The 21,136-nt window shown below is 42.3% G+C and overlaps 1 protein-coding gene across 1 annotated transcript in view; it reads left to right on the plus strand.

Moving 5' to 3' along the window:
• The window catches only part of LOC309567551 (cadherin-like protein 26), a gene marked incomplete at its 5' end in the record, with an annotated part of 147,713 nt that overhangs the window by 22,867 nt on the left and 103,710 nt on the right, over positions 1 to 21,136 (plus strand). Inside the window, one exon of the mRNA XM_082272935.1 lies at positions 12,238 to 12,318. Coding sequence (XP_082129061.1) covers positions 12,238 to 12,318 — 81 coding nt within the window. The remainder of the gene's footprint in view (positions 1 to 12,237; positions 12,319 to 21,136) is intronic.

Raw genomic sequence — 21,136 nt, forward strand, 5'->3', positions numbered from 1 at the left:
GGACCTCAAAAATGCAACAAAGTTGGACCAAAGTAGTTCAGGGACTACTTTGAAGTCGCTTTGACTTGAAGTTGTACAGGTATGAACGGTACTCATTAGAAATCATGGAGACCGACTTGTCATGCGACTTGGCAGTCCCAAGTCACAGAACAAGTCACACATGTGTGAAAGGGGCCTTAGTAATCTTCTTCCTGTAATGTAAAGTGCATGTATTTATTTTTTTTCTTGTTTGTGATAAATTTTCTTAGGAATCACTAATCCGGGAATGATCTATATCCCTAGGTTCACAGCAAGCACTAGAAAAATGTGACCTTACCGTATTTTTCGCCGTATAAGACGCACTTTATACGACAAATACACATTTTGCCTGCATTAAAACTGCCTCTAACTTCGTGTGGTGCTTGCTCGCAGTCCTCTTTTTATGCTGTGTGTGCTGCAGGCTGGATTTGTTGCATGTACTGCGGGCTGTGGAGACTTCTCTGACCCTCCCTGCACGGCCAGGCTGTGTGTGTTTGGGCTTCCCTCTCCCTCCTATAGCGCGCCTTGTCCCCCCTTCCCGACAGTCTATCCACGTGCTGCCCGGGCACCATGTCAACGCTGAGCTTACCGGTATCCATCAGTGCGGGCTGTGCCTCCTCATGTCTCCCCGGGCCACACGTCTGCCCCTCCTGCTCCATACGTTCCCGCTCCTATTTGATTTGATGCCCGTGATTGATGGGCAGAAGAATTGATCCGCCAAAGCTCCACCCCCGAATCCCGGGGAGAAGACATCGTCCTCCCTACCTCATACTGCTGCTCCTGCTCTGCCCCCACTTCGCCTACTACTCTATTGGATGCCCATGATTGATGGGCAGAAGAATGGCTCCACAAGCTCCTCCCCCGAATTACGGGGAGAAGACACACCGCCCTCCCTACGTCATACTGTTGCTTCTGGATAGATCACAGGCAGCGTGTGGTGTGTGTGAGAAAGTGTTCAGGCGGACCAACTACAGGGTAAATGAAATGTAAAATGTGCATACACACCCACACACACCTAGGGTCTAAGAGAGCCTACAGTATTTGGTTCGGAATCTTTTTTTTCTAGATTTTCCTCCTTTAAAATTGGGTGCGTCTTATATGCCGGTGCGTCTTATACGGCGAAAAATACGGTATTACCTGAACATGCCCTCTGTAGTATTTAGAAATGCAACAACACTATCATGAAATCGAATCTACTCAAAAGCATATGACCCAACCCTTTCTTTACTACTAATGGAATAACACAGAACAGTGAACGCACAGAAAACAAGGAAATATGGCAGAAGCTGAACACTACAAGAAATTCCCTGCCCCTGTGTTAAGTGTTCTCCTATATTTATAGAGTGGAGATAGATATCAACACCACAAAACGGCATGCAATTAACCCCTGGAGATGGACACTGGCCATTTTGTGAGGTGTTTTCTTGCACAGACTTGCTCAGAGATGACGAGAACAGCTCAGTTTTCACCGCAGGCTTTATCGTTAGGTTGTGTTTGTTCTTGTTATGCCGGGCCTAGAATACAGCCCAGGGCTTATTTAAAGATCTGTTCAGGGTCATTGTCAGACTACAGTTTCTGCTTTTTTTTTTTTTTTTTAACCATTTCACAAAATATTTTGCTCCTAAAGAGGGCCAGCCGACCAAAATGCACATTTGTATTTGCTCTGTCTAATGGGCCATACACACTATAAGATTTTCTGAAGACTTTTTCCTTTAGATTTACCAAAACCATATAATGTGAGGTCAAACCTAAACACTTTCAATTTGTATGCAATCTGGCAGGCCCTTGCACTACATAGAAAAGGTAAATCTGAAGGAAAAAGTCTTCAGAAGATCTTATAGTGTGTATGGCCCTTAAAGCTGGCCAAGCATGCACATCTAGCAGATTCCTCCATCCACACCAGACAGCCCAGGTGGACAAATCTCTTTTGCTGGCTACTATAATTTGGCAGCCAGTAACATGTCAGAATACCCAAACAATGGCAGCGTCTGACTGGATGCAGTCACTGTACAGAATTTTTTTTTTTTTTAATATGGAGCAATGGGTGCCGTCTGGGCTAAGACAATACACAGATAGAAAGCACAGTGTGGTTCAAATCCTCAGGACAAATCCTATGGTTTTGGGGAGAGTTGAAGAATCCATTCCAGCACACTTAGCTCAGCACTTCTGAGAGACTGAAGAGATCTCTAGGCAGCCAATAAACAAAAAGAGCAAAATGCACAGACTAAAGTCGAAGGCCGAATGTGAGGTGACATTCACCAGTTCAATAAAAGCCGACCGACATTCGGGCCATGTGTAACGGCCGGCTTCTGTCGGAAGAGCATGTTGGAAAACCAGCACCCAACCGTCTCCCGAACAGCGCTCTCAGCCAATGGCCATCCTACTGTCAGGACACAAAAGCTCAGCGGGGGAGACTGCTGTACTAACATTGGGTTGTTAGTACAGTGGCTCCAACTGGGCATTAGTGTAGTTGATGTGTAAACAATTAAAAGGAAGACCATTCTAATTTTGAGAACCATGAGCAGAATTCATTTTAGGGTCCTTTCACATGGGCTTTCCGCCCGGCGGACACCGTTTTGCTCAGTGGGGATTGATCCGCTGATCCCTGGTGTACAGCTGAATGACAGGTCCGTCTCCGCTTACTTAACAGAGACGGACCTGTCAGATCCCCGCTCTCCTCTATGAGAGATCAGATGAAAACGGATTTGATCCTCCAGACAGATAGAAACTAGGGGGTTTCCATCCGTCTGGATTTCACAGACAGGATCGGATCAGAGAGCAGCGGGTGTCAGCAGACATGTCACCGTTGACATCCGCTGCTCCATAGGGGTGCATGGAGCATTCGATGAGGTCCACCCGGAAAACTGACAGGGACCTGATCGGAAAGCCCGTGTGAAAGGTCCCTAACTTTGTGTAAGTTGCCAATTGTCTTCCTTTAAAAAAATGTACACTCCCTCTACACTCTGTCTGCACACTTTGGTTTTTTGGATTGTTAAGCCAACAACTTTCCACCCGGCTCCATTGCAAAAAGTTGATTGAATGATCGACTTTTGTCGAACCATGTTATGCCAACATGGGCACCCACAGTTCGAAGTTTATAGCAGTCTTTATTCTCTACATATTAGGAGGTTTCAAAGTGATAGTACATGCCAATGCCTTGGTATAACTGGACTCCAACATTCCTCATAAGCCCCTTCCCCCCCCCATAAACAAAAGAGCATGCAAATAATAGCTTCAAGTTAGTCAACTGCTGTTAAGCAAAAGATAGAATAATGGAAGCAGTCACTTTGATCTGCCTTTGGAGGCTAATCTAATCTAAAAACTGCAATACTTAAAAAATAAAACATAAAATGAAAAGTGGAGAAAGTTTAGGGTAAGTTTGCAAGAAATGCTCAAAATACATGACACACATGATCTTTTCCCTTAAAAAAAAAAAAAAAAAGTGACAAAAGGAATTCCCTTAATTTTACTTCCCACTTACATTTATAGACTATATTGTCAAAAGTATTGGGACGCCTGCCTTTACACACACAGGAACTTTAATGGCATCCCAGTCTTAGTCTGTAGGGTTCAATATAGAGTTGGCCCACCCTTTGCAGCTGTAACAGCTTCAACTCTTTGGAGAAGGCTGTCCACATGGTTTAGGAGCGTGTCTATGGAAATTTTTAACCATTCTTCCTGAAGCGCATTTGTGAGGTCAGGCACTGATGTTGGAGGAGAATGCTTGGCTCGCAGCCTCTGCTCTAATTCATCCCATGGGTGTTCTATCAGGTTGAGGTCAGGACTCTATGCAGGCCAGTCAAGTTCTTTTACTCGAAACTCACTCATCAATGTCTTTATGTACCTTGCTTTGTGCACTAGTGAGCAGTCATGTTGGAAGAGGAAGGGGCCATCCCCAAAGTTGGGAGCATAAAATTGTCTTGTGCACTGGTCCAAATACTGGGAGAGACAGACTTAAGCCCCGTACATACGCAATGATTATCGGCCGACTTATCGTCCGTCTTTTGTCCAGAGTGGTGTTTTGTTGGTTGGAATGTGCTCTAGACTGCACACGAATTTTCCCGCACGACAAAATTCTACTTCAGAAGTGATGTCATGTGTTGGTTTGCTTTCTTTATGTTCTTTCTTCTCTGAGCATGCCCAGACTTGCTCATTAGATTTTTCCCTGTCGAAATCTGTACTGACTGCACGAAAATCGGCCGTGTTTTGACGGCGGACAAAATTTTTATAGCCTGCACACCAGTTTTTTTCGGCCGAAAAGTCGGAGTTGGTTGTCGGAAGCATCATACTAACAAGCCAAAAATCGGCAGATCGGTCGTCGGACGAAAATTCCCTGCCGATTTTCGATGCGTGTGTACGAGGCTTAAGACTGGGGTGCCATTAAAGTTTATGTGCATGTAAAGGCAGGTGTTCCAAAACTTTTGACAAGTATATAGTATACATTAATTTTTTTGTTTTATACATCACTTAGGATTTTTTCATATATAGTTAATGCCGTTGCAGCAATGCGATCCATTAGAAGACAGTACTTTTTGAATGGCATGACATTAATACATGTCTGGCAAGTTAGCTCCTCTTTCTTTGAAGCCATCTATCCTGTTGCTATCAAAACCCAAAAGTCATGTGATATTATAGTAGGTCCCGTCTGCAGAGAGAAACCTGTTGCTTACCGATTATCTTGCAGTTAAGCTGCAAAAACACGTTAATAGTCTTTTATGTGAACTAAATTTCACAGATTTTTGTTTTCCCTTGTATAATCCTTGCTGCTTCAAGAAAGGTGTGAATCATGTGATTGCAACTTAGAAAAAGGTACAGGTCTTTTTATAGCAATGACAAAGCCATAAACCAACAAAATTAAACTGGGCTATTAAAAAAAACAAACACATTCTAATGATATTTCCTTGGCCGTTTTGAACCTGTCCATTATATTCTAGAACAGAAACATTTTACAGCTATACAGTTAGGGTAATTGCAAATCATAATTCCTCTTCTAGAATTCTAAGAATCTGTTAATACATGTAGAGGTTAAAAAGAAAAATTGCTAAAAAAAAAAAAAAAGGTCAAATAACCAAACAAATTTAATGTTTTAAAAGCATGGGCAAATGTAGCTTCCATTTCGAAAAATATCAGACCTGTTATATAAGTAGCTGAATTCTTGATAAAGCTTAGCTTGGCTCCATTCTTCCCCATGTCCTAAGACTACCCCAATGGACCTTAAATGTATTCTTTCCTTTGCCCATAAAAGTTCACTTGGCAGCATGAAATCATCCTTCCTCATTCCCCCACTGCTCCATTCAGCCATTAGTAAAGAGGAAAGTAATCCTTTTGTACACTCAAAACCAGATTACTGGAGCTTACATATGACTATGAGGCCCCATGGACAGCGCTGGGCCAATCAGGAGGCACCTATTGTTTTAAGGAGGAATAGGCCACATATGGCACTTTACCACTGCAAGTACCGACTCGGCTCTACTCGGCCCTGCCTGGCCTGGTTTGCTTTTCCACTGCTGGTACCGCATGGTACGGTGTTGGAACGGTTCGGTACAGTTTGGTATGGTTTGCTTTTCCACTAAAGTAGTACTAAAGCTAAGTGGGTGGGATAACAACGGGGTGGGTGGGATTCTCTGACCAATCAGTGGCTAGTAGTGACTGCATGCAAAGGTTTGTGGGATATGGTACCGGGTATGGTACCTCTTGGAACCACAATTGAGGTGTTTTATGGCACTTTTCCACTGCAAGTACCGGCTAGTACCGGCTCGGCTCTACTCGTCCCTGCTTGGCCCGGTTTGCTTTTCCACTGCAGTACCGCATGGTATAGTGTCGGAACGGTTCGGTACGGTACGGTATAGGTTTGCTTTTCCATTAAAGTAGTACTAAAGTTAAGTGGGTGGGATAACAACGGGGTGGGTGTGATTCTCTGACCAATCAGTGGCTAGTAGTGACTGCATGCAAAGGATTGTGGGATATGGTACCAGTTTGGTACCTGTTGGAACCACAATCGAGTAGGTACTGTTTTTTCAGAGCCGTACCGTTCGGTTCCATGCAGTGGAAAAGCAAACCTATACCGTACCGTACCGAACCGTTCCGACCCTATACCATGCGGTACCGCAGTGGAAAAGCACAAAAGCATGCCGAACCGGTACGGTTCCATGCAGTGGAAAAGCGCCATTAGAGAGCCGTACCGTTCGGTTCCATGCAGTGGAAAAGTGCTGCCGTACCGTACCGTACCGAATCGTTCCATGCGGTACCAGCAGTGGAAAAGCACAAAAGCGAGCCGAACCGTTCGGTTCCATGCAGTGGAAAAGCGCCAATACTTTCCCATACCTGAAGTATATTTCACATTACTCCTGTGGAGGGGGAGTACTGTATCTGAATGGTAGTATATGCCTGTGTTACACCACACATTGGTTAGCATGCATGCACTGTACACCAAAAATATACTGTATCTGATTCTAGGTTAACGTTAGGTAATATTTCAGTACATGTCATTTTTTTTTTTTAACAATATTCTTCTTTTCTACAAGATTTTTTCATGACTTGAAATACAATAGGGTAGCCTTTCACATCAATTTTATCTGAACCCAGCCTATTCTATAAAGTAAATGTGAAAGGTAATAAAAAAAAAGGTTTCGACAGAAGGTGCATTGAAAAACTCAACTCTTTCTCCCAAATGAAATGGTGCACTGAGTAGCGAACTCTAAATGCAAGAACTGACAAGCATTGTTTGGCATAAGAAACCACTATAATTTCCAGAAACCATAGCCAATGCCAGGTATTCATTTTCTGGTTTCTTCTAGTAACAGGTCTTCAAAGCATAGTTTTATGTTCATGCACTGAATTTTTACATTAATATCCTGTTCAAAGTTGACTAATTGATAGGAGCGGGATTGAGCTGAACCTGTGTAAATGTCACAAAAATAAATTTCATTTTAAACCTTCAGATTAATGACAGTGGTTGGAAAGAAACCTGACTCAGGTATTGTGAGGAATGCAGCACCTGCTTGCCTGCCTGTTATTTTATAACCATGCCAGAATATAGCAGTGATCATTAAGCAAAGTACAGAACCCTCCAGGAGAGCTTTTTTCCCATCGCCCCATCTTCAAAACTGCATATTACATGAGTTTTCTATGTTATACAAAGAGCATAGCCCATTTACATTTCTGGAAAGCGGGTCAAACACGATCATATTAAAGTGGCCATTAACTGACTGTATGCCTGGTATGACTAATAAGCCAGAGCATGACATTTATGATAAATATAATTTTCCTTTTCAAAGAATGTGTATGTTGGTAAAGGAGAATGTCATTAGAGAAACATGTAGGCAGCTATTGCTAAACTTTCTAAAAATGATGCTATGCTGAACCTTTAATACTTCTGGGGCACTGACCCTGAAGTAAATTAACCAGGAATTCTACATTTTTCTTGTTGCTTACCTGTTGTGTGCCAGTAAGGAACTTTTGAACTACTGAAGACTGCCAGACAACTAGCATTTATACATGTTCAGCCATGGCAGTCCTTTAAAATTTGGAATTAAATTTAAAGGCAGCAATGTACCAAAAAATAAATAAATCAGCACCCATAATTTGCTTTTTATTTATCAAGAAACATGTAGCTCTGTGTTTATTATTAAATGTAGAGGTGCCTTAATTTTACTTCGTATTAGCAACTTCCTGCACAGTAGGGCTCCAATTGGAGATAGAGGGGATAGTATAACCAGCCAATTTGCTGTGGTGCAGTGCTTATGTACTAGTAAGGAAAAAGCTGACTGGAGGAGAGAGCAGAATTACAGAATTATGCAAGAAATACTGCCTGTGCCATGCTAAACACAGGAAAGGCAGAGGAAGATTAGAGAACTGAATACATGGCTAAAGACCTGGTGTAAGAAGGAGGGATTTGGGTTTTTAGAGCGCTGGGCTGACTTTTCATTGGGGTGCAACCTAGATGCTAATGAGGGTTTGCGCATACATAGAAGACAAGAGGGAAGACAGCGCAGCGCCTTCTAAGTGCAGCAAGACATTTATTAAAGTATGTTCAGCAGTATTACACTCACATTTAGTCGGTGAATAAGATGCAGTTAGTCAAGTAATGTTGATCATCAGGAGCATCACTGGAGCGGGTCCTGGTGGTGGAGGCAGTGGATCCCGGTGAGAGCGGCAGGGGCGGCCTGAAGAAGGAGCGCATGCTCCGATAACGCGTCACCGTAGCATCCCGCATCACCGACAGGAGTGACGTCAGGATCCCAGGACCCACGAGTGCCAGCGTTCCACCAATTGACGGGGAGCCCACGGACACCACCAAGGCTGTCCCTGTACACACGGAGGAACCCCCCCTGCCACTCTCACCGGGATCCACTGCCTCCACCACCAGGACCCGCTCCAGTGATGCTCCTGATGATCAACATTACTTGACTAACTGCATCTTATTCACCGATTAAATGTGAGTGTAATACTGCTGCACTTACTTCAATAAATGTCTTGCTGCACTTAGAAGGTGCTGTGCTGTCTTCCCTCTTGTCTCCCCCCAGAGATCTCTTCTGTCTCTTCCGCCGGCAGCCGCTACAGTGCACAGCTACCCCCTGAACTGTTTGGGGGTCCCCCCTACCCCTGGTGTTTCCCTTCTCCCTTCCCCCCCCTCCCCCGGGTCCCCAGGACCAGACTTCTTCTTGCGCCAATTCACCACTAAAGCATACATAGAAGAGAGTCTGCTGTGCTGGGGAAGAGGTTGGAGGAATATTTAAACTAGGATTGGGGGGGGTGAATTAGATTATAATGGGTCAGACAGGGCTCAGGCCCTATTGGTGGGTGGAATGGGGAAAGATGGGGGGGGGGGGGGGGTTATGGCAGGTGATATGAAGGTTTGGCAATCTGCTATTTCTCTATTCAGCATCTCAGGCTGGGGAAGGGACAAGACCTGTGTGAGTCACTTACTACGGGAAGTTCCACTCTTCCTCCTCCTCTGCCATTAATGGTAGTTTTTTTTTTCACCTGAGAGCAGGTACCTAGGCACCTGCTCCCACTTGCTCTCTGGCTGTGAATCTGCAGGGAATCACAGCTAGATTTCCACAGTTAATAAGGTGGTGCTGGAGACCCAAAGACTAGCGAAGAACCAGCCTGCGTAAGGACAGCGCTGGATCCCTGGGCTGGCATTTCCTATTTACAAGTCTTTGTAGCTGCTAACCTTTTTTATTTTTTACCTGAAGTTCCTGTCTACAGTAGAGGGAAATTTGTTTTCTTACCCTGCAATATGAGGCTGCGCTGTGGACAGATACAACAGCTCCATTAATACTGTATATATGTATCATACCTGTGTGTTTAGCTGTCTGGAGTTCAACTCCAAATGGATTTACATCTCCTTATGCTTGGTGCATGTCCCATGCAATCACTTTTTTCTAGAACAGCATTTTATGGCATTCTGGAAGTTAGACTAAACAATGTGTGACCAAGGCTGCCTAATTATTATACAATTTTCTTATTCCATTTCCTTTAGATTTACCTTCAACTATGTAGTGCAGGGCCGGCCCTACCATGGGTCCCACTGGGTCCATTGGACCCAGGCAGCACTTAGAGAGGGGCAGCAAATTGACTCCCAAGATTTTTTCCAGCAGTTTTGTGTGTCATCAGTTTGCGTGTTTTTACGGGTGGCATTTCCCCATCTCATGCTGCCGCCGTAGTGCAAACTGATGAGAATGAGGAGGTGGAGTGTCTCCTCCGGGGAATGTCCCTCACATAATCATGGTATGCGCAAATGATGTCAGACATCAGCTGCAATGGAATTTTGTTGGGAAAGACTCCCATGGAGAGCCACGGGGAGACAACAAACCCTCGGGTTCCTCCAGAGGTTGCTGGGAGTTCCTTGACCTGTCTGTAAGGGTTTCATTCCTTCTGCTGGCCAACAATGTAATGGGCATTCTTCCTACTGACCACCAATTCTTTCATTTTAGCAGGGGTTCCCCAAGATCTAAAAATTGGCTCTGGAGTTCCATTGGGGAAGAGTACAATCTATAAGTGTGTCATGGTGTGCGCAATGACGTCAGACATCAGTGCACTCCATCTCACGCAGGGCAGGCTGGATCTTCTAGGGTGGCAGCAGACACAGGAGTGACAGGAGGACTGAGGACAGACAGTGGGCGTTTGGTGGATCGGTCTGGTGGTGAGTTATGGAAGAAGATAACAGTATATATAATATTTTCTAAATTTTATATTTATATAAAATAATGGATGTGGGGGGCCTTATATTGGGGTGTTTTTTTTTGTTTTTTTTGGGGGGTGGGGCAGCATTTTATTCTTGGACCCAGGTAGCACAATTTCTTGGGCCAGCCCTTATGTAGTGCAAAGGCCTTCCTGATTCCGTGCAAATTGAAAGTTTATATGAGGTTTGACCTCATATTATATGGTTTTGGAAAATCTAAAGGAAAATTGTACAAGAAAATTGTATAATGTATGGCCAGCCTTAGGGAGGCCATAGATAAGATTATTTTTTTTCTGAAGCATGGACTGTTAGTGAACCATTTTACTAGTGAATACAAATTATTCTTTAAAGCGGAGTTCCACCCTCGGAAAGTTTTTTTTAATAAAAATACCTCCGGGACAGTCAGGGCTAGTGCATTCCACAATGGATAGCCTCTGAACTGTCCCAGGTCGCACTTACCTTTAAGAAGAAATACTTACCTTGAAAATGTCTTGTACAGCGCTGCCATCTCAGGTGTGGGCAGCTGAAGCCGCGCGTCCTTTTCGGCGTCCTCTTCTGTGTCCTATTCGTCTCAGAATGCCCTGCACCGGCCCCACTCGTCATGTCTGGTGCAGGCACGTCATTCCTGCACAGCTTCTGGGCATGCCCAGAAGCTGTTTAGCAGTGAATGACGTGCCTGCACCGGAACGGACGAGCGGGGCTGGTGCAGGCGCATTGATTCCTGGGAGCGATGATGCTCAGCTCCCAGGAATCAATGCAAGTAGGAAGTGACGGCGTGGGTCACGGCCGAAGAGAGAGGAAGAGGAAGTAAGGTGAGTATATTTTCTTCTAAAACAAGGTAAGTAAAGAAAAAAAAGAAAGTGTGATTATCCAATTGTTTTACACGTGACAGAGAGGAAGAAGATGGCGAAAAGTTGCATTTAGGGTGAAACTCAACTTTAACTTCTTTACTGGCATTTTTTTTTTTTTTTTTGCCACTTATGGGAAAATGAAGTGCATGGACCCAAAAGACTCTCACCTACAATAAGTCATAAAAAGGGTCTAGTAGTCAGAAGTGAAAATATTTGTGAAAAACTGCGAAGATCTCCTGGCTGCCACTGGCTTCAATATTGCGTCACTGATGCAGGACAAATATGCAGCAAGTGAAACCAGAACCAATTTGCATACTTATGGAGAATGTTAATGGCTTAAATTTGGATCAGCAAAAGGAATTGGTAACTGGTTTTAAAAAGGAAGTCAATGATGGCCACCTGCATTACTCTTGTAGGCATATTTTAAAACTGGTTATAAATGCTTTTCAGTTACATGGTCAACAATAAAACGTAGCTCCAGTTAGAACATTCTTTATTGCTTTGAATAGAGTGAGAAAAAGGGGACACTGCTGGGTTTTTATCACCTGCGCCGCTTATTGGATATGAGAAATGAAATGGAAAACAAGGAAGTAATATGATGCAGTCGCTGTTTGTCCAGTTCATTTTCTGCCCAAATTAAACGACTCAATGTTTATCCAATTTAGCAGAAATGGTCTGAAATTGGAGCCGTCTTTGGGGACCTTTACTGAGGACTAAATCATTAACCCCTTTGCGCCAATTCCCACTGGCCCTTTAAGGGGTTTCGAGTCCCAGGAGGCGGGGCAGGGTTTGTGGCCATGTGACCACCGTGATTGGCTGTAACAGCAGTCACGTGATCCGAAAACTACTGATCGCGAACAGTGATCAGGAGCTTTCCATAAGCCGCCAGTCACTGTGTCGGGTGCACGCTCTCGGCATAGCTCTGTTGGCGCTATTGCACACAAAGATGCGGCTGCTTGGCGCCAAGGCCCAGCTGCCGAGAGGCCACATATTTGCGTGCGCTCAGCGTTAAGAGGTTAAAACCTGTTACTGTCCCTGCTGACAACTATTAGGTTTAGCATACATTACATACAGATTATCACAACAGCGAAGCCTTTGTGCTGTTGTACATTAAACAATTTCCAAGTAACTTCTGCACACTATAAATGAGTCTGACATAATGTTTCATTTTCATTTTAGGTTCTGCTGGTTGCAATACTAGACCACCACCAGAGCTATGCTTTATCACGTAGTACAAGTGATGCTACCAACAAAAATCAGGTAAGCAAATGGACTCTTACAACATGGGTATGTACTGATCATTGTATAGATGGAAGCTATACATAGAAAAAATGCATGTTTGTCCTTCCTGACCACTTTTAGAAATTCTAGTTCCTTGGCTGTTGTGTTAATTCTCCGACTTGACGACTTAGAGAGTCACTGAAGTGATCAGGGCAGGGGCGTAACTACAGGGGTTGCAATTGCAACCGGGCCCCATGCTCCAGGGGGCCTGTGCGGCTCCCCTGTACACCTGGATAGGAGGGGCGGCGGGGGCAGCATGTAGAGAAATTACTGTCCTCCTTTTTCCTCCTGTAGCTACAGGAGGAAAATAAAATAAAATGATAAAAAATAATACAATTAAAATACCAAAAAATAAAAACTGCTGACACCAGTGGGTGAACTTCCAGGATCGCAAAGGTCACACTTGCAACTGGGTCCTGGCAATCCACCACTGTGGGAAGGCCCCAAGAAGGCAGGAAGGGGACTGCAGAACTTGTGAAAGGGTCCCGCTGTGGGACCGTAATAAAGGGCCCCGCAATGAGAGTAAAGGGCCCCAGTGAGATCAGTGGGAAAAGCCCCAGGCTTGAAGGGAAGGGCCCTTCAGGGTTTCTTCATGGCCCTGGAGGTTCTAGTTACGCCTCTGGATCAGGGATAAGTATAAGTCAGGAGTTCTTATTTAACCACTTCAATACCGGCCCATAGTAAATTGACGTCCTGAGTTTAAAGCTAAATACCGGTGTTATGGCAGCAGATAGCTGCCATAACCCTGGTATTTTTTTAAACTGCAGGCGATGGGCTTTCCGATAAGGGTGGTCCCAGCAGCGGATTCGCCGCGAGATCACCCTCCGGGATGGCGGAAGGGGTGCCCCCCACCCCTCCCGCCGCGTCCCGGTCCTTTTCCCCGCTTACCGGACCCGCCGACAGCGGGGAAAACGATCGGGTCCCGGATCCTCACAGACAGGATGTCGAGTGAGGGCAAGCTTGCTCTCACTCGACTCTATTGTCTTGGAGGACCCGAGCGACGGCAAACATCGTTGCCGAGCAACCGGCTTAAAGGTCCCTTTTTTTTTTTTTGTCATTTTTTTTTTTTTTCCATCTTTATTAGTGTACTTGTGAGATCTGAGGACTTTTTGACCCCAGATCTCACAAAAAAGAGGTCCTGTCATGCCTATTTCTATTACAAGGAATGTTTACATTCCTTGTATTAGAAATAAAAATGATCAATTTTTTTTTTTTTAAAAACGGTGTAAAAATAAAAAATAATAAATAAAATAAATAGTAAAAAAAAAAAAAAAAAAAAATAAAGCATCCTGTCCCCGTTAGCTCGCGTGCAGAAGCGAACGCACACGGAAACCCCGCCCACATATGTAAACGGTGTTCAAACCACACATGTGAGGTATCGCCGCGATCGTTAGAGCGAGAGCAATAATTTGAGCCCTCTCCTCTGTAACTATAAGATGGCAACCTGTAGAAATTTTTAAAGTGTCGCCTATGGGGATTTTGAAGTACCAAAGTTCGTCGCCATTCCGTGAGCGTGCGCAATTTTGAAGCATGACATGTTGGGTATCTATTTACTCGGCGTAACATTATCTTTCACATTATGGAAAAAAATTATGGAAAAAAATTGGGCTAACTTTACTGGATTCTTATTTTTTAATTCAAAAAAGTGATTTTTTTCCAAAAAAATTGCGTTTGGAAGACCGCTGCGCAAATACGGTGTGATAAAAAATATTACAATAATCTCCATTTTATTCTCTAGGGTCTCTGCTAAAAAAAAATATATAATGTTTGGGGAATGTAAGTAGTTTTCTAGCAAAAACAACTGATTTTAACTTATAAACACCAAATGTCAAAAATAGCCCTAGTAGGCAAGTGGTTAATGGCTGCTTATTTGTGCAGCATGATGGATCTAAAAAAAAAATATATATAATAAATTGTATAGTCCTTTTTCATTCCAAATGAGTAACTGTAAATGCACCTGTTTGGCTATTAGTCATAAAAGATATAATTGAAGGCAACAACATTTTAGCACACTGTCATGCACGCATTATAGTATTAAAAAAATGGCCATTGCTTAGGTTGTTAGTGCCTGTCATCAGTGATGACTGTTATAGTTGGAAATGATAATCTTTCATGAGGTTAAAGGGGTCTTCGAACTAAACGAATCTTGCTTGTCAACTCGTTAGCAAACTACATTAATCACATTAGCGCTTCAGTCGACCATCTGTCAATTAGCTACCACACAGTAGCCAATTCCATATTTACACTTGATATTTTCTTTTCCTTGTACAAGTTTATGAGCTGCGTTATTTGTGCAGTTTAAAGATAGATGCCTGCAGGGTCAGCAACTGATCTCCTAGGCGATCTTACACTGTCAGGTATTGACAATGCTGATGTGCCATGATTGTATCGGGTGACTGAAAATAGTGAGGGCAACCAATTAGTCCCAAGTTGTATGTACATTCTATGTGAAGGGAAAAAATACTCCAGGTTTCAACGAAAGTAACCAATTTTCTCACCTTTCAGAAGTCAAGTTTGTGTGATAAGCTTAAAAAAAAAACAGAACAAAATTAAAAAAATAGATTGCTTAGCTACGTATTTTCTTCACGCTCTTGGTGGCCTTGCAGTCTTTTAAAATAGTGCAAAGAAAAGTTGTAAAATCATTGCAGCCATGCTCTCACAAATCATAACATACCTTTAGGAGTAATAACAGGACATTTGGTCCCACTACCACAGCAATCATGAAATCTGGTTCTATGTGCTCAAGCTGTGATGTTCTATATCAAAGGTCTAGACTACACCTTATTCTTCATTCAAAGTTACTACCTCAAGAGCCCCTAACCCGGAACAGGCATGCAGGCAGTGAAGTATGAAACATCTGGACTCCAATCTTGCATACCCAGGCCTCTGATTCAGCAGGTAGTGAAGCTACCATTATGCTAGACAAGTCAACAGTAGCAACTTCCACATTTCTGCCTCTACAAATGACTTTTCGTTTCATTAAAGACTGACCACTACAGCGACAAAGTCCCTAATTCCAGGTGCCCCTCTCCTTCCTCCCTGAAACACTAGATGAAAGGTGGGGGTGGGCCAAGTTATGTAATAAAACTTACCCTTCCCTTGGCTTCCTTCCACAGCATCTAAGTGAAAGTGATGTCACCCTCCCAGCAGGCAGATATTGGATATTGTGGAGTAGATCAAATCTCACCACTGTGCATTTTTCCACAAGCTTTGGGCAACTTAGCATTCCCAAATATCTTGCCAGAAGGGGGATAAAATCACTCTCTGCACTACAGAAGTCACGCAAATATGAGTATACCTAAAACTTTCAGCCCCCCCCCCACATTCTTTTGTGCAGTATTTAAAGTGGAGTTCCGGCCTATTTTGCAACTTTAGTGATTCCTGGAGTGCTCACTATGCTGATCAACAATTGGGCATTTTCATCCTGGGAGCTGTTTGTCATCACTCCCAGGAGGCTGGAATCAGGAATGCCCACATCCAAGATGGCCGTGCCCAGACAGCGTTTTTAAAAGTAAGATTTTGACTAAAATCCAATACTGTACACCTTGTAAGTATGAGGATAGCGGTTCTGTAAAGGGCGGTGGATTAGTATTATAGGGGTATTTTTAGTTAGAAAAGGTATTTGGGGCCAGAACTCCGCTTTAAGGAAGAAGGTGGGGGCCACTTTGAATAAGCAGACCTTGCTTGAAGTGCATTAATGTTCCTATAAATAAAATTGCAACATGCAGCTCATGGAAAAAAGGCAATAGCATTGACCCAAAAGAACAATCAGGGAAGCCACTATGTTTTATAATCATATTAAATAGATATTACTATGTTAAAGGTCACCAACGATACCAATTGTTTTCATTCTTCCTAAAACACACACCTTTCAAATGTTTGCCCAGTCACATTCAAGTAGATTCCTTATTTCTAATAAAAACTGATCAATAAACAGCAAAACCCCTTCAACACTACGGAACCATCGAAAACATCACGTTTTTGATTTCCTATTGAAGGTAATTTGCCTCAATGCTTTTCAAACTCAGCCAACTTATACATTTGGGAACATGAAATTGAGACACCACGTCAACATAATCTTCCAACAATGCACCGTGAATGGCCACAGGTGTTTTGCAGCCTGAAGATCATTCAAAACCCCCAAACATTATATATTTTTTGAAAGCAGACACCCTAGAGAGTAAAATGGTGGTAGTTCAGGGGATATCCCTCCCAGGGAATATCCCTCCCATTTACCTGTAGCCGGCCATGAGATGGATGCCGGTGGGAGGGAGGGTCTCCCTGGCTATGTCCTACGGACTTTCAGATTTTTCTTCAGCTATAATGCCTTTCGCCGCTGGTTTCACTGAGGGTCTACATCCTCTCCACGATATGTTATGCTGTCATGTTAGTGATGATTACTTGATTTTGGATTTGCTGTTTGGACTGTCTGTAATATGGTATTGGACCGCTGTTACTTTTTCTTACCTACTGCTGTATTATGGTATGCCTCCATGTTTTCCTCAAATAAAGAATTTTGAAAAAAATGGTGGTAGTTCCAATTTGTGTAACATGATATTTGTGCAAAGATTTATGAAACCCGAAAATTTCAGTACAAAATGGCAGTAATCAGGCCTGGGTGTGGCAAGTGAAATTTAATTCAGATTTCCTAAAAATTTTAATTAATCACAGTTCACTCATGATTTAGCGGGGGAATTACTATTTTACATAGGACCAGGCAGGTTTGGACAACTTTTTTTCCTTAATAAATAAAATCATAATTTAAAAACTACATTTTGTATTTACTTGGGCAATCTTTGTGTAATATTAAAATTTGTTTGATGATCTGAATCATTTATGTGTGACAAATATGCAAAAAATAAAAAAAATCATAGTACTGTAGATGCAACAAATTACACAGATTTGTAGTAAAATATAAAAGATAGGACTGCACAGAGTTAAAACTATGTTTGTCTGAAGCAGTGAAAAAACTTTAATACCCAACATTTTGTAAAAGTGATGTTTTAAAAGCTCCTACAGGTCATCAGTTTAGTGTTACATAGGAGCTCTGGTGCTAACATTATTGCTCTGGCATGTGAGCCGATATAAAATGTGTGTAAAGCCTCGTACACACGCAACGATTGTTGGCCGTGAATTTTCGGCCAATGTCCGATCAGCCGATTGTCGGCTTGTTAGTATGATGATTCCGACAACCGACTGCATCTTTTCGGCCGAACAAAATCTGGTGTGCATGCTACAAAATTTTTGTTGGCCGTCAACAGAACGGCCGATTGTTCGTCAGTCAGTACAGATTTCTGCAGACAAAAATCAGATGAGCAAGACTGTACATGCTCAGAGAAGAAAAAACACGGAAAGTTAACCAGCACATGACATCACTTCTGAAGCTGGTTTTTGTTGGCCGATAAAAATTCCTGTGCAGTCTAGAGCACATTTCAACCAACACAACAACACTGGACAAAAGACGGACGATCGGTTGGCCAACAATCGTTGCGTGTGTACGAGGCTTAAGACAAAATGTGCCTGGAATGAAATGCGCAAAATGCAAAAACGAACATAAGTTTGGTTCCATTGGCTAATTCATTCCAATGTGAAGGATGGCAAAGTTGCTACAAGTAGCAGTACTTGCCCCAGAGGAGCTTCTCCACATTTAGATTAGTCAGAATACAGTAATCTACCAAATCTGTTTTTTTAATATTGTAAGAGTAAACAGAAGCAAATTTTAAGAATAACATTCAGGGAAATATGATAACTTAAAATGACAGAATCCCATTCTCAGTCTCTCGATTTCTCTATTTTTTCTATTGTTCAGTGAGGTTTTTTTTCTGTCTGCAAATTAACAGAAAGCTGTGTTCAACGTAAGCTGAGCAACAGAACATATGTTGTTCAGAAGGGATGAACCCGTTGTAGTGTCAAGGAGATATATTCAGAGCGCTCCAATTCAATTAACAGTTAAAAGAAGAAGACTGCTTCTGATGACTATTTACTGAACCACTGAGTGCTCCCAGGAGCTCACGTCAATTCCATTCCACCAAAATAATATCATAATTAATCTTTATTAGCCAGCAGAACATTACATGCTGCTTTTGTGAACTGTAATACCTCAGCCTCCTAGTGCTAATCTATATTCAATATTTATCAGAAGCACAGAGCCTCATGATGGCCACTGAATCAATTCTAATTAGAGGTTCTTCCTCTGTCTGATGGGTTAGATGTATTCCACCCCTACCCAGCCACTCACCAGATTAAATCTTAGACACACTGAGAGCTCAGAGAATGACAAGACCTGATCTTTATGTTTTTTCCTTCAAGCTTCTCAATCACTCTGCCAATAGCAGGAGTAGGTGACCAGCAATGAGTGATTTAGGAACATGAGTGTGCACGTTAAGAGAAAGCCAGGTAGAATACAAAAAAAAAAAAACAATTATCTATTCCTGCTTTTTTAGACTCCATGCATAATGGCTTAAAAATTACAGCTAATACAGGAGTTTTGTATTTTCCCCGTAGAAGCAGCTCAATGTTATCCTATGTGTCCATGCACAGTAGGAAAATTACAGGCATATTTTTAGCTCAACGTTTAGAGGCAGGAAAAAAAAAAAAACCTTCTGGTTTGTGTTTCTGATTGAAGCTTTCAGGTAGAAAAAAAACCTCATAACTCTCCTAAACTCATCTAAACTGTGTACAAAAAATGCTCTATATGAACGTTTATTTTTCTGCCAAAGGAACTGGCATTTTTTTAAGCCCAGTGTGGATGGAACCTTAGACTGCATAAACCACTGCAGCAGGATCCCAAGCTCATTTCACATGATCAAATTCCAAGGCACTGGTCACTTGATCTCAGCTGAAGGGAAGGATCAGTCAATGAGCAGTTCTGTCTAGTCCATTGATCTTGGAAGAGATCAATTGATTGAATTGCTGTGGCATCCGAGAGTAGTATTTTTTCCTTTAAACACTTTATCTGATGTTATTGTAAACTTGTGCTAGTGCATGCAGAACAAAGCAGCAGGTTCATGTTCAGTGTTTGCAAAAGAAAAAAAAACTGCATTTACTGACATCCTTACAGGTAGGTTGGGAAAAAAAAAAAGTCCATTAAGCTCCATCGATAGAAAAAAAAATAGAGAATGAATAAAGTATTCTACAGAATCCTATATTCACAGTGGATCCAGAGAAAGGCAAAAAAAAAAACCTTATAAAGCAGTGGTCTCCAAACTACGGCCTGAAAGTCCCTTTGCCTGCCTTTATCTGGACCTTGGGGCACCATTTCTTCTACTGTCACCAATAATGGAGCACTATTCCTCTCACTGACACCAATGATGGGGCACTATTCCTCTCACTGACACCAATGATGGGGCACTATTCCTCTCACTGACACCAATGATGGGGCACTATTCCTCTCACTGACACCAATGATTGGACACTATTCCTCTCACTGACACCAATGATTGGGCACTATTCCCCTTACTGACACCAATGATTGGACACTATTCCTCTCACTGACACCAATGATGGGGCGCTATTCCCCTTACTGACACCAATGATTGGGCACTATTCCTCTCACTGACACCAATGATGGGGCGCTATTCCCCTTACTGACACCAATGATTGGGCACTATTCCTCTCACTGACACCAATGATGGGGCACTATTCCTCTCACTGACACCAATGATGGGGCACTATTCCTCTCACTGACACCAATAATTGGGCACTATTCTTCCCACTGATAGAGCACTTTTCCTCCTATTGAACTGCAGGCAGTATGTCATTTTTTTTGTTTTTTACTTTCTTTGATAATCATGCCCCAAGCATTTCCTACTTCTACTGGCCAGTCTGGCCCTCCTAAAGTCTTAACCTCCCTGGCGGTATGATTATGTCAGGAATTACATACCAAAAGCGGTACAATTCTTTTCATGGAAATTTGGCGTTATGTATTATAGGCCTACAATTCTTAGTAATTACCAGACTTGTATAAAGTATTCAAAATTTCTACTTGAGTAAAAGTACAAGTGCTCGATCAAAAAGGGACTTGAGTAGAAGTGGAAGTGCTCGCAGAAAAAGTTACTTAAGTAGAAGTACTAAAGTATTCAACATTTTTTTTACTTAAGTATTGCAAGTAGTTTTTTCAAAAAATTTGCTACTTAAGTACTAAAAGTAAAAAGTACCAGTAGTTTTGAAAAAAAATTTCTACTCAAGTACTGAAAGTAGAAGTAGAAGTACTGTGTTATGTAGTTATTAAAGAAAGAAGTAAAAAGTTTGAACATCATATTGTTTTTTTATTATTTCAAATGATTTATTCAAATGATTAACCTAAAGGACAATCACAATTCCTTAGGCTGTAACTTTTTGTAAACAAAAAACGGATAAAGTATGTCCCTCCCTTCCCCTTTTAAAGCATCCAACTTTTAAAGCCAGGGGTGGTCTCCTTCCTGAGCTTCCTCACTCTCACAGCCAGGCAGATCACTTGAAGTTGAAGGGCCAGGGGTGGAACGTGGTGTTTTTGGTTCGTCCATCTTTTCAGCTGATCAAAAGGCAGAACAGGAGCATGCGCAATCTTCTTAATCGCGGTTTGATTTGATTTGCTCAATTGATGATGATGTGCCAGGCCAGCTTCATCAAACCTACAACGCTTAAAGTGAAAAATGCATCAAAAACTACTAACAAAGTGGCTGTACTAAAAATGCTAATAAAGTGCCTGCAATTTTATATATATATATATATATATTCTTCTTGTATTCAAAATCATCGCCCACAGTATCAAAAATAAAGTGACATGTCTGTGCTAAATGCAGTGCAAATTATTCCC

The sequence above is a fragment of the Pelophylax lessonae genome (assembly GCF_965119305.1).
Source record: "Pelophylax lessonae genome assembly, chromosome: 11".
In the NCBI taxonomy this organism is placed as follows: Eukaryota; Metazoa; Chordata; class Amphibia; order Anura; family Ranidae; genus Pelophylax; species Pelophylax lessonae.